General features: G+C 36.7%; 1 protein-coding gene across 22 annotated transcripts in view; it reads right to left on the bottom strand.

Moving 5' to 3' along the window:
* The window catches only part of PCM1 (pericentriolar material 1), a 107,969-nt gene that overhangs the window by 14,415 nt on the left and 75,984 nt on the right, over positions 1–17,570 (bottom strand). For 10 of the 22 annotated variants that reach the window (XM_062213323.1, XM_062213329.1, XM_062213315.1 and 7 more), the window contains 7 exons: positions 16,412–16,468; positions 13,761–13,933; positions 12,689–12,820; positions 9,551–9,671; positions 7,682–7,840; positions 6,846–6,982; positions 1,108–1,242 (listed from right to left, as the gene is read on the bottom strand). In XM_062213323.1, the coding sequence (XP_062069307.1) occupies positions 1,108–1,242; positions 6,846–6,982; positions 7,682–7,840; positions 9,551–9,671; positions 12,689–12,820; positions 13,761–13,933; positions 16,412–16,468 (914 nt within the window). Of the gene's footprint in view, positions 1–1,107; positions 1,243–6,845; positions 6,983–7,681; positions 7,841–9,550; positions 9,672–10,125; positions 10,552–12,688; positions 12,821–13,760; positions 13,934–16,411; positions 16,469–17,570 lie in introns of those variants that run through there. The other 12 variants (XM_062213319.1, XM_062213327.1, XM_062213321.1 and 9 more) reach the window with 3 other exon arrangements.

The following is a 17,570-nucleotide window of genomic DNA, read 5'->3' as shown; positions in this document are numbered from 1 at the left end:
TTCATCCTTCTTGACATGACAAACTGCAGACATTGCTAAGTATTTCTTGGAAAGTAAAATCTTCTCGTTCAGAATCACTGTCTTAATTTAATAGTTACTTTTACAGCCCAGAGTCTTGAAAGGCTGCTTTCTGGGATCTAAAATTTCTCAGATTACTCAAAAAATTATTTATTGGCCGGCGCTGTGGCTTAACAGGATAATCCTCCGTCTTGCGGCACCGGCACACCAGGTTCTAGTCCCGGTTGGGGCGCTGGATTCTATCCCGGTTGCCCCTCTTCCAGGCCAGCTCTCTGCTATGGCCTGGGAAGGCAGTGGAGGATGGCCCAAGTGCTTGGGCCTTGCACCTGCATGGGAGACCAGGAGAAGCAGCTGGCTCCTGGCTTCGGATCAGCGAGATGCGCTGGCCGCAGCGGCCATTGGAGGGTGAACCAACGGCAAAAAGGAAGACCTTTCTCTCTCACTATCTCTCTCTCTCACTATCCACTATGCCTGTCAAAAAAAATAAAAATAAAAAAATAAAGTCGCACAGGGGCTGGCACTGTGGCATAGTAGGTTAAGCCTCCACTTGTGCTGGCATCCCATATGGGTGCTGGTTCATGTCTCAGCTGCTCCACTTCTGATCCAGCTCTCTGCTGGTGGCCTGGGAAAGCAGTGGAGGACAACCCAAGTGCTTGGGCCCCTACAAACACGTGGGAGATCTGGAAGAAGCTCCTGGCTTCAAATTGGCCCATCTCCTGCCGTTGTGGCCATTTGGGGAGTAAACCAGCAGATGGAAGACCTCTCCCTCTGTCACTCTACCTCTCAAACCTTAAAAAAAAAAGTTAAAGAAGACACTCTAAATATTTCAAACTTGAAATGTTCTAAGTGAGTAGGAGAAAAATCAAAGTTTTATTGGAGTTGGAATAACCCTTAAGGATTCTCAAGTTAAATGAAAATGCAGATTCTAATTTTTTAGACTATGTAAAAGAATAAGTCTTTTAAATGTCATCCAAAATGAATGCTAAAATTGGTGTCTACTTTAAAAAAAATGCCAGAGAGTACACCCCCATGCCTAAAATCCTAACCAGGTAATACATATTGGTAGGTCATATAACTATAAACTCTTACCTGTAATATACTTCCAAGTTGCTTATGAAAAAACTTTACAAATTCCTTGCTTTCATCATTTTGCTGGGTAAGAGTCAAAACCATGCGTCTTACTGAAGTAAGAAGTTGAGAAGAGCATACTTCATCCATGTGTTCCTAAGAAAAATTCTAGCTGGTTAGGATATAAACTTAATTATTACTGTAAAAATATCCGCATATGAAATTGTTTTTCTTATATAGATGCTTCTCAGTTTTAAAATGCACATTTGAAAAATTTGTAAAAGCCAACATACATTGAGAGGCTTGCCAATTTTGAGCCACTGTACAAGATGATGGCAAGTAAAAGAAACTTGGTCTTCCAACATTTTTCATCATACCTATTCTGTACGAAACAGAGCTACAGTTTTCATTTTGCCTATCTCTGCAGCTCAGTTCAAGTACTTTTACAACCATACTCACCTTCAACCCAATTCCTTGTCTTGTCTTCCTTAGTTTCTCAATCTTGGCAATACTGACATCCTGCACATTGTATAATGTTTAGCAGCACCCTGACCTCTACCCTTGTCCTCTATTCCCCACATCCTGACAACTAAAAATGTCTCTAGACATCATGAAATGTCTGAACAAAATCACACCTTAACTTTCTTAAACCACTTCAGGCAAGTCTTCTTAATCTTCCTTCAGAAGCAAGTAAGAGGTCCAAAATAATCCAAAGCAAGTTTAACTTCCTGAGGTGAGTCTAGAAAACATCTGTATCAAGTAATTTCAAGGTTCTAACCCCTCTTCTGCTACTAAACTCATGTAACCAGGTTCTATAACCTTTTCCCAGGTCAGTTTTCCCCTCATAACAGATCTGTAAAACAAGGTAGCCAAACTACATGATACCTAAGATCATTTCTTTGATGATAGGTTCATTTAAAAATTTATGGGCCAGCATTCTGGTGTGGTGTGTTAAGCTGCAGCTAGCAATGCTGGACCCCATATCAGAGTACTTGTTCCAGTCATGGCTACTCTGCTCCAAACCCATGCTCCTTGTCAATAAGCCCAGGAAAGCAGTGGATAATGGCCTATGTACTTGGATCCCCACCAGCCACAAAGGAGACCCCGATGGAGCTCCTGGCTTTGGCCTGTTCTAGTCCCAGCCATTGTAAGCATCTGGGGAGTGAACCAGTGGATAAAAGGTCTTTCCTCCTCTCTCTGACATTTTGCCTTTGAAATAAGTAAATCTTAAAAAAACCTTATGTGTTGGGGCCGGCATGTGGGCATCGGTTCTAGTCCCGGCTACTGCTCTTCCAATCCAGCTTTCTGCTGTGGCCTGGGAAAGCAGTAGAAGATGGCCCAAGTCCTTGGGCCCCTGCACCCACATGAGAGACCAGGAGCTCCTGGCTTCGGATTGGCGCAGCTCCAGCTGTTGAGGCCATTTGGGGAGTGAACCAATGGATGGAAGACCTTTCTCTCTGTTTCTCCTTCTCACTGTCTCTGACTCTACCTCTCAAATCAAATCTTAAACAAAAACAAAAAAAACTTATGGCAAGCAATTAAAAAAATAAAAAAGACCTTGTATCTTTATGGGTCAATTACTTGTAGAGAAGTCAGATATGAAAGTAATTCATCACAACAAGCTCTGTCTTGTCTAGCAGATGGTACATTTTTAATTGTAGCAACTTATTTCACACAGTGGGGCTAGCTCAGGAGATATTGTTGACTAAACAAATATCATAAAATAATGCTAGACTTAGCATACATAATAAGGAGTTATAGCAGCCAGTATTTTAGACATAAAAGCAAGTATGTGAAGAAATAATATTTCAGCCAGGCAGAAAAGAGGGAAATTATTTTTTATTTTTGTTAAAGAAGACAACTAATGCCAAAGGTTGATATATGAAAGGAGGTATGGAAAGTACTAACAGGAAGTTAAGTACAGAGTGGTGAGAGGGATGGAAACGAAGTACATCAGATCCAGTGCGAAGGTTCCTAAAAGTTAGTTTGGATTTAATCCTGCTTTGTGCCTAATATGACAGGGAGTCTAAGCAAAAGACAAGAATATGAATTAAGGTTATGTTCTTAAAAGAAGTAAGATTGACTTAAGGTTCTGATTGAATTTTTGACTCAATGACAATAGAGGGATAAAAGAGGTAAAGTCTGGCTTATGTGAGCAACAAAGTGTAATGCTGATATCAACAATGAAGAAAGTCAAGATCTGAAATGAAAAGATATACAATAAATAGTTTAAATTGATTTATAAGGATATAAATACATATATTCTCTTTTGGGAGGTGGGAAATATACATATTTACAAATAAGACAAATTCACAGAACAGTTAAAACTGATAAATTTATGTCTTCTATCCTCCAATTTCTTTTCCCAGCCTTTGAAATCCTTCCTAAATATAAGAACTAAGAGATATGTATTTTTCTAGTGGGGAAGCACAAACACAGCATGATGACTGACGTAAATGCTGTAATGAACGCGTGGACCAAGTAACCCAGAACAGTGAAAAGGAGGAAAGCGGTTCTGCCCATAGAGACATGCAACAGCATTTGGGTTCTTTCCTGAAGATCAACACTAACAGGAGAAGAGGGCACTCCAGGCAAAGTTAGTATCAAAGCAAGGTGTATTTTGGAACAATGTCAAGCAGGATGGAAACAGTAAAGATGCTATAGAACTAGTCTATGAAAGGTTTTATGAATGATGCTCAATCTGATCTTTATGGGCCAGCTGTTTCCAAATTATACAGAATTTTTATAGAGCTTGAGTAATTTGAAAATCACAGCTGAGAGCTGTGGGCCCATTCATTGATTATTTACTGAGTGAGTGCCTAGTATATGTAGTTACTAGTGTTTTTAAAAATCATCTTAGGTATTTTTCATTCTATTTGAAAGAGAAAGACCTTCCATCTGCTGGCTCAATCTCCAAGTGCTCTCAACAGCTAGGGCAAGGCCAGGCCAAAACCAGGAGCCAAAAACTCCGTTTCACACTTGGGTGGCAGGAACTCACGTACCTGAGCCATCATCTGCTGCCTTGCAGGTATTTTAGCAGAAAGCTGGGTAGGAAGTGAAGTAGCCAGGACTCAAATCTGCACTCTAATATGGGATGTAAGAATCCCAAACAGTGCATAGCTCACTGTGCCACAAGCCTGCTAAGTATTATTTTCTTGACAATGACCAAAAGAGATGATCATTTCTGCTGTCATGGAGCTTATATTTTAGCAGGGGAAGACAGACAAAATGATAAGCAAATATTAAATAGCCATGCAGGTATTTGAGGGAAGAACGTTCCAACGAGAGATGGTACCAGGTGCCAAGGTAAAGTGCTAATAACTGGAGCAGGAGAGCTGAACGTTAGAAGAGGAAGCAAACAGACTGTAATGTGATGTAGGAGCTGCTGTGACTGCCCAGGAAAATGCTGTTTTTACATAGATCTTCCTGTCTGTCCTCTTGGCTTTTATAAAGTCAGATACTCTGACAGCAGTTGTGGGAACTACATTCCACAGTTCTCTATTCTCTCAAAATATTCCAAAGAAAGCAATTTTGACCACTGATGGAACTAGTATCCTACAAAGAAATTACAAGTAGAGTGTAATAAATGGGTCCAGTAACAGCATATTTTGTAGTTTCCCACCTATCCAGATGAAAAAACTTTCTAATTTTTAAATTTAATTTCTTTAATTAGAGTGCCATCTTAGGAATGCTATCTTCATATTCCATTTTTTGTACATTTTTATGTACAAAAAATGTTCAAAGCCTTAAAACAGTTCATGTCTGGGGCCAGTATTGTGGCACAGTGGGTTAAGCCACCACCTGCAGTGCCAAAATCCCCTGTTACTACTGGTTCAAGTCCCAGATGGTCCACTTCCAATCCAGCTCCCTGCTTATAACGTGTGTGGGAAAACAGTGAAGTACATGGGCTCCTGCCACCCACGTGGGAGACCAGGATGGAATTTCTGGCTTCTAGTTGTAGTCTGGCCCAGTCCTAGCCACTATGGCCATTTGGGGAGTGAACCAGTGGATAGAAGATATCTCTGAAACCTTGCCTTTTGCATAAATAATATATAAAAAAATGCTGTTTTGAGTTAGAAATTCTAATGTTCTACAATTATTTCTCAAACAGGTGGATTTTTTTTTTTTTTTTTTTTTTTTTTACTTGACAGGTAGAATTATAGACAGAGAGACAGAGAAAGCTCTTCCTTCTGTTGGTTCACTCCCCAAATGGCTGCTACGGCTGGAGTTATGCCGATCCATAGCCAGGAGCCAGGTGCTTCCTCCCGGTCTCCCACACGGGTGCAGGCACCCAAGCACTTGCGCCACAGCAGAGAGCTGGACTGGAAGAGGAGCAGCCGGGACTAGAACCCGGCGCCCATATGGGATGCTGGCGCCACTGGTGGAGGATTAACCAAGTGAGCCATGGCCCCGGCCCCTATATTTTTTAATTTAGTTAAATCTTTATTATAGTAAAAAAGAAATGAGAATAAACAAATGTTTATCATTAAGAACTGGTAAAATAATTAAAGAAAATCCTACCCTATGAACACTCAACCATCAGCAGCCTACCTACAGACAGTTCTTCTTGGTCACCTCTGCTTCTTACTCTTCATGCAACTTCTAAATGTTGGAATAACTGGTCCTGCACTCGAGTTCTAGACCCATTTGCCTTCTCATATCTAATGACATGGCTTTAGATAACTATATATGCTATAAACTATCATGTCTATCCCAAGCTGTGCCTTGATTTAGCTGAATTGTCAAATTACTACTTCACCTCTCTACACGGTTCTCTAACAGGTAACTCATGAAGTCCAAATGAGAACTCTTGACCTCCCCCTTCTCACAAGCCTTCTTTGTCTAACTCATATTTTCTTCAACCAGTTTTGTCTCTCAGTACCCTAACCATTAATAGGACCTGTTGATTTCTAAAATGTATCCCAATTGTCTACTTCTCCCCATCTTCATTACCACCACCATTAAGTCACTATCATTTCTCATCTGATCTCATCGCATTCCTGACCCACTATAAGCAACTGTCCAAAAACAAAACACTTTGTTTCTCTTGTTTAAACTTTCTAGGAATTTCCTTTTGAACTTTCAAGCAAAATCCAAACTTCTAATCATGATCCAAATGGTCCAATAAAATTTTATATAACTGACCCCTGCCTCTCCTTCAACTTAAATTCATACAAATTTCATCACACAGGCTTTCCTTCAGTTCCTTCAGCATACCAAGCTACTTATTACCTACCTTAAGGTCTTTCCACTTTATCTGGAATGACCTTGGTTTAAAACTGCCTCTTTATTCAGATCTCTGTTTAAATGTTCCCTTTTCAGACACTTTGCCTCACTCTCCAGTCTAACAAAGACACCATTATCAATGAATTTTAATACTCTGTATGGAATGTATCTAACATACCTACATATGTTTTGTGTTTACTTAAGTTACTTCAGTCTAACTTCTCAGCATGTAAAATACACGACAGCAAAAGCCTTGGTTTATTCACTGCTATGTCTATAAAACATGGCATAAAGTATGCATTTCATACTTCTGAATGCATAATGAATGTTAGATAATCATTAAAGGATATACAAAAGAAAAATGTTCTTGAAAATTTTAAAAAGCAGAATCTGCAAATACATGTACAAAATAGTACAGAAAAGTTCACAAAATGTTGGGAGGGCTATCTCTGAATACAAAACTCTAAGTGATTTTTAGTTTTACCTTTTGTATGAATTACAGAAAGTTTATTAATTAAAAAAATACTGTTTACCTTCAAAAAAGGAATGACTTCTTTCATAATTGCTTTAATTTGCCGGTCCAGTTGTTGAGTATCAATTCTAGGACATGGGACAGTTGAAATGTCACTTACTGGTTGTTGTGAACTATGATTTTCAATAATGGGAATTTCTGTTTTTAGAAAGAAGTATGGATTAGCAAAACAAAGCCCTATGTCATTACAAAGATTTATGAATACAAAGTTATGCTATTATGCTAAAATTATACAAAGAAACACCTATGTAGTTTTAGCACCCCAAATAATTAAGAAAACTGTAAGGGCAGTCACTTAGCACAGAGGGTGAAGCACCACTTGGGATGCCTATATTCCCATATGTGAGTGCCTGGGTCAAGTCCCAGCCCCACTTCCAATTTGCTTCCTGCTGATGTGTAGTCTGAAAGGCAGCAAGTAATGGCTCAGGTACTTTCTCTAAATAAAATTTAAAAAGAAAACAAAACAAATTATCAGTTTTTTTTAAATTTTTTATTTATTATTTGGAAGGCAGAGGCAGACACAGATCTGCTGGTTCATTCCTCAAATGTCTACAACAATTGAGGCTGGAACAGGCTGAAATCAGCAGTCAAGACTTCAATCCGGGTCTCCCGTAAGCATGGCAGGAACCCAATCATTACTTGGTGCCTATAGGGGTGCATATTAACAGGAAGCTGTAGTTGGAAGCACAACCACGACTTGAACCCAGGCACTCTGCAATGGGGATGCCAGCATCTCAAGGAGAGTTTTATTGCACGAAATGCCATCTCCCCCCACCACTAATTTTTTTTTTCCACATTCGACTCTGATTATTACTTCTAATCAATCTGAAGACATACCTTCTAAATTATTAACCGTAGTAGTGGCAACGGCCCCATCTTCATCCTCAATAATCCTGCAGGGGCATCTCATATCTGAGTTACTTTCAACTTCGGTCTTCACACGCTCATATTCTCTCATTCTGGCTAATGCTTGATCTAAGTGAATCACAGTGTTACCTATGTTTGGGACAGAAATATTTCTAGTATGTAAAAACAAAATTTTTCTTGTATTCCTCAATGTATAATAAAAAATGTCTAAACATAATAAAGGGTGGGCACCTTAAATATATCACATTTACCTATTTATTACTTAAAATAGCCCTATAAAGTAGATGATAGTACTCTAATTCCAAAGAACTAAAATAATTTGCTGAGGTTTTATAACCAGTTAAATATAAGAGCAGGGATTTGAACTTGGGTCTGTGAAGCCCGTATTTATCTTACAACATATTTTACTTAAATGATTCAAAGAAATTCCAAAATCTATGCAAATTCTGATGAAAACCAACCAACCTCAGAGAGGCAAAGAAGGAATGGAAAAGGCCTATCAATGAGATTTCCCTATTCTCCTATGTCCACTAGACACAGACAAAGCTAGTGATAAAGCGGTTTGAGAAAAAATAACTGGAAATAGATAGGACTCAAAGACACTGAAAGGAAGGGACAACATGAAGAGGGAGAGGGTGGGCCATAGAGTAAATTCGGCTCTCTAACAAGATGAGCTCAAGTACACACCTGGTAATTTACTCAGAAAGGAGCTCCGGCTTAGAGTCCTTGATAGTCAAGAGAGGTAAAAGAAGACTTAATGTTTTGTTAAAAGGTAGATATCTAATCATAGGACAAAGGCTTGGCCCTGTTTTTTATAGTGGAAAAATGCCTTTGGAATTCAATAAATTTTCTCATCATATGAACAAACATTAGAATAAGACATTCTACTGTTTTATCAACTAAGTGCCTGATAAGTCTGATTAAATACTTATGTTTTCCATGCTGTGGCCTATCAAAAGATACCTATCAGGTATCTACACATTTTTATTTTACCTAATCTTTCCAAGTCTAGGACTTAAGTTTTTTCCTCTTTCAAGTTAAACAATCTGCTAAGCTTCATTTATTACTCATGGGGAAAAAATGCAATGTGTCATGCCTCAGTTACCTAGTGTTTTCACTTAGGTTATTCATGTTAAGCAATCTGAATTTTTTTTTTTTTTTAATTTAGAGGGAGAAAGAGACCTTCCATCTGCTAGTTCACTCCCCAAACAGCTGCAAGTTTAGGGCTGGGCCAGGGTGAACCAGGAGGCTGGAATTCCATCTGGTTCTCCCATGTGGGTGCCAGGGATCCAAATACGTAAGCCATCTTCCACTGTCTTCTCAGGCACATTAGCAGAGAGCTGGCTCAGAACTGGAGAGGCCAAGACTCAAACCCCACTCACATGAGATGCCAGCATTGCAGGTGGCAGCCTAACTTGCTGTGCCATAACACTGGTCCCAAGAAATCAATTCATAACTCAAAATTATGAAATGTTTTTATTGAAAATATAATTGGATAAGGTCTGAATTTTCCCTATTAACTGGATGACCTTAAAGGATGATCTTTCCCTCAGGGGAAGAAATATTAAACATTATTTGAACCCTATTAAATGTCAGAAATTTTATATTTTTTCACAAGAAAATAGCAAGGTAGACGAGATCCTTATTAGTATACGAGAGTCAAAGATCTGAAGACTTGCTGAAGGTCAAAAAGTTAACAGAAGATTCTGGAATTTTAACTGATGGATACTTTTAAATCCATGTTCTTTCAAACCATAAATACCTTTTTAAGACTTGTCAACACATTCTAAGAATGTAAGATCAACTCAAGGTTGTGTGCTAAGATTAAAAAATTCTTACCTAGATCATCTGTTGCAAAAGGCTCAAAATTTGAAGATACAGAAATGACACTAGCATTATCAGCATCGTTTTGCTCACTTATTTTATGTGCTTCTCTTTCAAAGTTCTTCTCAAAAGTTTCCTAAGTTACAGTAAAACAAAGACTCAAATCACTAATATTTCTTTTAAATTTTTTATAATAAACATTATTTAACAGAAAAACTATTTTCATAACATTATACACCTAAGAGATATTCATAAGTTACTTGAGTATTCCATTCAAACATGACTGTGATGTTATTAAAAATTAAAGTCATTAAAGATTGAACATAGTCATAGAGAACATTAAAATACTAAGTAACCTTGCAGAGCATCTGCCATTATGTAAATGAGAATATACCCAACTAGCTACTGATTAAATTCTAAACTGGCAAACTTACAATTTTAATTATTTCTATATCCTGAGGTTAGATATTCTCCTACTTCTAAACCTTAACAATGTCTAGTATATTACTACACAATAAAGGAAAATGACAGCATCATGTTTTTTTAAAAAAATACTTTATTGAAATATAATTCACATAACAATATTAAGTATACAGTTTGATGAGCTCTGACAAATGTATACACTCATGTAACATTCTGTAGAGATCATTTCCATCAATTCAGAAAGTTCCTTTGCACTACCCTCTAGGGCAATCACACCATGCTCATAAGACTTCTATCATTGGTGACTGGATTTGCTGGTTCTAGAACTTCACATAAATATACCATATAATATATACTCTTCAGTGTCTGGCTTCTTTTTCTCAGAATATTCCTGAAATTAATCCATGTTGTTGTGTTTCAGAAGTTCATTATTTTTAATGGATGAGTAATATTCCATTGTATGGATAGACCAGTTTGTTTATCCATTTATTTGTTGGTGCTCCAGTTTGAAGCTATCATTACTAAAGATGTTATGAACATTAGTGTACAAGTATTTTTGTGGACATATGTTTTCATTTCTCTTGGATGAACACCTAGAAGAGAAATTGCTGGGTCACATGCCAAGTTTGTTTATAAGAAACTTCCAAACTGCTCTCCAAAGTGGCTGTGCAGTTTTACAATCCTACAAGCAGTAAGAAAGTTCCGATTGCTCCAAATGCTCATGAACACTGTCAGTCTTTTAAATTTTAGTCATTCTAGTGAGTACACAGTGGCATCACATGAGGTTACGATTTGCACAATAACCACTCATGACTCTTTCATGAAACACCTGTTAAAATTTCTTGTCCACTTTTAACTGAATTGATCTCTAAGTTCTAAGAGTTTTGTATGCAATGTAGGTACAAAATTTTTGTCTACATCAAGGTCATAATGATTTCCTCAAATTTTCTTGTTTTTAAAAAGTTTTGGGACTGGCTCTGTGGCGTAGCAGGTAAAGCCGCCGCCTACAGTGCTGGCATCCCATATGGGTGCCGGTTTGGGTCCCACCTGTTCTATTTCCAATCCAGCTCTCTGCTGTGGCCTGGGAAAGCAGTGGAAGATGGCCCAAGTCCTTGGGCCCCTGTACCCGCATGAGAGACCTGGAGGATGATCTTGGCTCCTGGCTTCAGATTGGTGCAGCTCCGGCCGTTGCAGTCAATTGGGGAGTGAACCAGCGGATGGAAGACCTTTCTCTCTGCCTCTCCTCTCTCTCTGTAACTCTTTCAAATAAATCTTTAAAAATAAATTCAAATTAATTTTGTGTATGGTATATAGAGGGGTGTGCCCCATTTATATTTTGATTAAAAGAATTCACAATTGTGTTTTTTCTCCTAGTCACTGCAAAAAGTTATAGTAGCCAGTGTTAAAGTTTTCTAAGAAATATTAAAAGAATCAATTTAGTTATTTCAAAGTAATATTAAGGACAGTCATTTATGCCAAGTTCCTACATATCAAGTAGTATAGTATTTTTATAATTTATTTAATGCTGCCTACATGATACTGGAATGTAAAAGACATCTGTAATTAAGTCTATAAAATCGCTAAAAATGATGTTTAACAACAGGACTTTGCATTCTCTACAATTTCAATGCCCAGGTAACTTTAACATAACCTAACACCTCCTACTTTTTATATGCACAGCTGGGCCTCTTTTCATTTCTCACACAATTTTCAGTTAATTATAATAACCAATCCCAAGTAGCACTTATTCATGTTTTATATCATAAAGTCAATTAAAACCATTTTGTTGTGTTCACAGTAGTTAGAGCCCAGTGAAGAAACAGTTTAAGCAGAAATGAGGAGGTAACTGCTGTTTTAAACTTAAGTTAAAGAACAAAAAATCTGAAAAACAGTATTTGCAAGGAAATTATCTAAAGAAGAGACAAAATTTTTTTTGAGGAAACATTTTCAGAAAAGTTGTTTTAACATTTCAACACCGGGCAGAAACACAGTAATATGCTTCCAACTATCTCGAGCACGTATCTGCTCATTAATTATGGCATTCTTACCCGTAGTCCTCCAGGTGCTAGAGCTATCATTAAAATATGAAAGTACCTGTGATGCCACGACCATATCAAATTGTTTATAACAGAATTAAGGTCTGACCTTTTATATAAGTGACTTCAAATACATAGCATGTTATTTCCTCAGTATCCCAGTAATTGCATCACTCAGACGACTACGCACCAGGTGCTATTCAGTGGACACAGCTTACTGAATTTTTATCATTCTCCTTACCATTAGTCCCCATTTCTAGGTTCTTTTCAATTTATTCAAAAATTTCACCATCAATTAGAATACATTAAATGACATTTTTCTGGACTTTTTCACCTAGACGCCTTTAATCCAAATATCTGATTTAATTAATGGTTCTTATAATCTGACTAGTCTGGATCACTGAATGTCTTCATATAAATGTCATTTATTAAATGTCAGAGTCACCCTATGTTGAGCAATGGAGATAAAAATGTGGCAATTTTTGATTTCATAATCTATCATTTATATGTAATTTTTAGTATTTTCTGCTCTGAGTTTTATACCTCACCCTTAAAAACTAAAAGAATACATTATACCTAGCTTTTAACAAAATTAAAAATCAAGTATCTAAGATAGTGTCACAGTTTTACAACATACTTTTGTTCACTCCAAACTTAAGTTACATCTACATTTCACTAATCGTTATCAGCTTACATCATCAGTAGTAGCAAGGCTTTCACTGGGAGTAAGTTCTGAGTTTGACGCTATCCAAGTACCAGAGTTCACTGACTTTACATTTTCCCCTTCTTTTTCATGACTCCCAGAAACATGTCTGGATAATATGTCCTGAATAAGAAAATAAAAGTCATTTATATAAAACATGCTTAATCCCAAATTTATGCTACAAATTTAAATGCGAAAGCAGACAGGTGAACAAATGCAGTACTTTTCACCTCACAGGCTGAATGTGAGGGAGAAATAACATTAAAGATAAAGACTGTTTAGAAACACTTTATCTGAAAGTTACTTAAGGCACCAGAGTTGTGGCAGAGTGGATGAAGTCACTATCTGCAGTGCCCGCATCCCATATGGTCACTGGTTCAAGTCCTGGCTGTTCCACTTACAATTCAGCTCCCTGCTAATGTGCCTGGGAGAGCAGCGAAGATGGTCCATATGCTTGGGCCACTGTACCTATATCAGAGACCTGGAAGAAGCTCCTGGCTTCAGCTTGGCCCAGTCCCAGCCATTGCAGTCATCTGGGGAATGAACCAGTGGATGGAAGACCAACCGACCTCTATGTCTCTCCCTCTCTCTCCATCTCTCCCTTTCTCTAACTGCCTTTCAAAAAAATGAATCTTAGGGCCAGTGCTGTGGTGTAAGGGGTTAAGCCACCACCTGCAGTGCTGGCATCCCACATGGGTACATTTATGTCCTGGCTGCTCCATTTCGAATCCAGCTCCCTGCTAATGCACCTGGGAAAACAGTGGAAGATGGCTCAAGTCCTTGGGCCCATGCAACTATGTGGGAGACCTGGAAGAAGCTCCTGGATCCTGGCTTCGGATTAGCACAGCTCTGGCCATTTAGGGAGTGAACCAACAGATGGAAGAACTCTGACTTTGCCTTTCAAATAAATCTTAAAAGTCACTTAAGCTACATAGAATTTTTCAATAAAATGCAAAAACACAGGGAAAAAAGATCAAATGAAACAAAGATACACTAAACTCTATATAAGTAACCAGATAAAAATCTCAAAAGAGTAATTAAGAGAATGTTAGGTATCAGATACCTGTAGTGCATATAAGGCCCTCTGTCTCAAGTAGTCTGTATTAAGCAGTTGAAGCTCATGGAAGAGTTCAATAAGAAAATGTGGACGAGACTCATTTTGAGAAATTAATGTAGCTACTTCAGAATAAATAGTATCCCGCAAAGCTTCAAACATGGAAAAATCACTCCCAGTTTCTGAAAGATATAAAATATCAGGAATTTAATACTGATGAAATACCATCAGGACAATTTCTATCAGCCTGCATCATCACTCTAAGTTTAACATTAAAAAAACCAGAACACAATTCTATTTTAGGGTTTTTGTCACAGAAAAAAATGCTTAAAATTATCAAGTTAAATACTCTTACAAATATCAAGATATTAAATATTTAAATGCATGAATAATATTACCTAGCATTACTTAGGATTACATTTATTTCTCAATAAAAATAACCTAGAAAATTTTATATACTTCATGGGAATAATCAGAATCTTTCAGCGGTTGATGAAATAAGTCTAATTTTTTTTGTTAATATGAACTTCACTACAGATAAAGGGAAGTTGCTTATTTTGTTGAGGACAAACTGAATATTACTAATGAAAGTCTATTTTAAGGTCTATTCAGTTAAGTCTGCTAATTCGAAAAATCTCATCTACAATTCAGAAAAGCTGTATACTGATGAGTAATGCAATCTGTAACTGAACATAACAGGTCAATTCCACTACAGTGTTTTAATTTACATACCTAGTACAGATGGGAGCAAACAATGACCAATCTGAATTTTCAGTTTCATAAAATCAAGGAATCACTATGTCATTTAGCTTTAATTCTACTATATATTAATTTATTGATAACAGAACTATCACTCCTAAATATATAGTCATATCCTAATTTTAAGAGTAGAAATTAAGAACCATTCCCATTTTGAGTAATCACCAAGAATAAAAAAGTCTCCAAATAGTTCTTTCAGCTATCAAATTCTGTAGCTTTCTAGAGCAATTGTAGAAACACAAATAGTCACTTATATATTCAAGTTCTGCAAAAAATCAGTGATAAACTGTAAAGAATTTCACATGTTGAATGTTTTAACATATTGATTTCAAATAACTGCAAGAGAATAAACATTTCTGTAAGGGATAAAAAATGCAAAAGGAATGTGTTTCAATGCAAAAACTATCCACTGATTAACAATAATTTAGTATCTTCAGGTCTTCAAGAAGCATAAAATAAAAATACTGCTTATGCGATTTCCTTATCTTTATATAGTTATGAATGAGTTGATACACTAAAGTTCTCTTAGTTTAAACTTGTTCAAATATGATAAAGTACAAATATGACACTTATTATAAGCAGGAACCATAATTATCTCTAACAAATCTCTACTTTTAGGAAAAAATCCAGATAAGATGTGACTTGATATGAATTTTCCATTTATTATATTACAGTTTGACCATAGCTGTTTAACTTCAAAAATATTTATTTCAAAGCTGTAAGAACACATTATTAACATCTTTAAAATCTCTGTATGTGATAAAATTATTACTCTAAATTATGTTTCATTGAAAATTAAATTACTGGTGGCCGGCGCAGTGGCTTAGTGAGTAAAGCTGCTCCCTGCAACACAGGCATCCCATATGGACACTGGTTTGAGTCCCTGCTGTTCCACTTTCAATCCAGCCCTCTGTTATGGCCTGGGAAAGCAGTGGAAGATGGCTGAAGTCCTTGGGCCTCTGTGCCCGCATGGGAGACCCGGAAGAAGCTCCTGGCTTCAGCCCAGCACAATGCCACTCTTTGTGGCCATTTGGGGAGTGAATCAGTGGATGGAAGACCCTCTGCCTCCCAAATAAATAAATCTTTAAAAAAATTATGCTGAACACAAGCTTCATCACTCTCTTCTACAGTCAACAGGTAGACAGTTTATGCCAGTTTCTCCTCCTGAACTAAACTGTTTAGTTTTGGTTTAAAAAGTTCCTAATTTCAATGATGTTTCTCCGGTCCCATCCTGACTTTACCCCATTTTCAGAGTTCTTTTCTGTGAAAGTGTCACTGCTATATATATTCTGCACAGTTCAGGGTCCTTCTTTTCCTTCTGTAGATCCCTTTAATTATTTAAACAGGCTTTTTTCACTCATATATAGCTGCAGAAGGAGTTAAATAGCATTTACAACAAAAAATCATATAGAACTATATTGAATAATACATACAGAAAAAACAGCATACTGGACTCTAATTTCACATGTTTACTTATCATAGTCTGCATGTCAAAACTGATTTTTTTCATAGTTTAAGATATTAATTGGCAATGAAAAATAAGCAATAACAAAAAATCTCCAAAAATATTAAGGCTTTTAAAAATTAAGAAATATAACTTCCAATGAAATACTGAATCATAAAATTGGTTTCTATCACCTTTATGAATGTGATAGGTTAGGCTGCATACACACATACTAAAAGAAAATAAAAGCAAGAAAAGCAGCTAATTTTACCAATCAAGATTATATATGAAAGGCTTCAGAATTTTATGAATGAATGAGTTTTCATTTTCATAACAGATACATATCATATACACACTAAGCTAAATCTAAAAAGATAATCAGAACAATAAAACTAAGGATTTTAGGACCAATGGAAAAAACAACAAAAGTGGACATCAAAACTAAATAGATTGTTACCTGGCGCTTCATTGCATGCATTTCTGTTAGACTGCTGTAGTACTCTCCTAGCATGTGCTGTAGGAAAGGGCAGACATAAGGATGAACATAAAATGTGTTTGAATAGTAACAGGGAATATATTATGAATAAGTGAATGAAGAAAAATATGCAAGTTAAAAAAATTGTTTGCCTAAAAATGGTATCACAGTATGGTCTATGCTCTATTTAAAAACAATCTCACCAGGGAAAATCTCAAAGGTTTGCTATGGTGTAGGCATTTGGGCTACCAGTTAAAACAGGATGCCTGGGTCCAAGTCCTGGCTCCATTCCCAATTTCAACTTCCTGTTACTTCGCACTCTGGGAAACAGCAGGTGACAGCTCAAATAGCTGGGTCCCTGCCACCCACGTGGGAGATCTGGATTGAGATCCTAGCTTCCATCTGGCCCATGCCTGGGGCAGCCACAGCTGTTGCAGGCATTTTGGGAGGCCAGTGGATGGGAGCTCTTTTTTGCCTCTCAAATAGAGATTTGCTATAAATTTACATTAATGTGACTGATGATGACTATCATAAAACATTTCTACCACTCATTTTTAGAATATACATTAAGATGAACATCCTACATCCTATAAGTGAGAAGACTCTGTATTTCAATACTAGCAATCATATATGCTGCATTCTAATAATTATGCACAGAGTAACAAGAAGTGTTACTATATACTATAAAAATTTTTAGGATAATAATTAAAACTAAAACTTTTTAGAATGTAAATATATAGAAATATATATCTATACTACTCAAAACATTTTTAAATTCAATCATTTTCCAAGTGATGGTAGGCAGAACTAAAGTCCTATGACTACCAATTAATTATTCAAGTAACTGATAACTTAAGTTTTTAAACATCATGTTATTCTACAAATTCCATCCTTTTACTCTTTGAATTTATCACTATTTGGTAAAGACAGTAACACAGAGTGAAAATTAGAAACTTTTGGTAAAATTCTGGGTCAAGAAAACCAAATTGTTATTGTTGCCCAAAAGAATTCTGAACTTTAGAGTAGACCAAGATTCAATGTTAGTTCTACCATTTCCTAGCAATAAACAAATGAAATTTCTTTTTCTGATTATAAAGTAATAACTACTCATTGTAAATATTTTAGAAAACATGTCTAATTT

Source organism: Lepus europaeus, chromosome 16 (assembly GCF_033115175.1).
Source record: "Lepus europaeus isolate LE1 chromosome 16, mLepTim1.pri, whole genome shotgun sequence".
In the NCBI taxonomy this organism is placed as follows: domain Eukaryota; kingdom Metazoa; phylum Chordata; class Mammalia; order Lagomorpha; family Leporidae; genus Lepus; species Lepus europaeus.
Note: the sequence above shows the minus strand (reverse complement) of the source record. Positions and strands in the feature narration are given on the sequence as shown.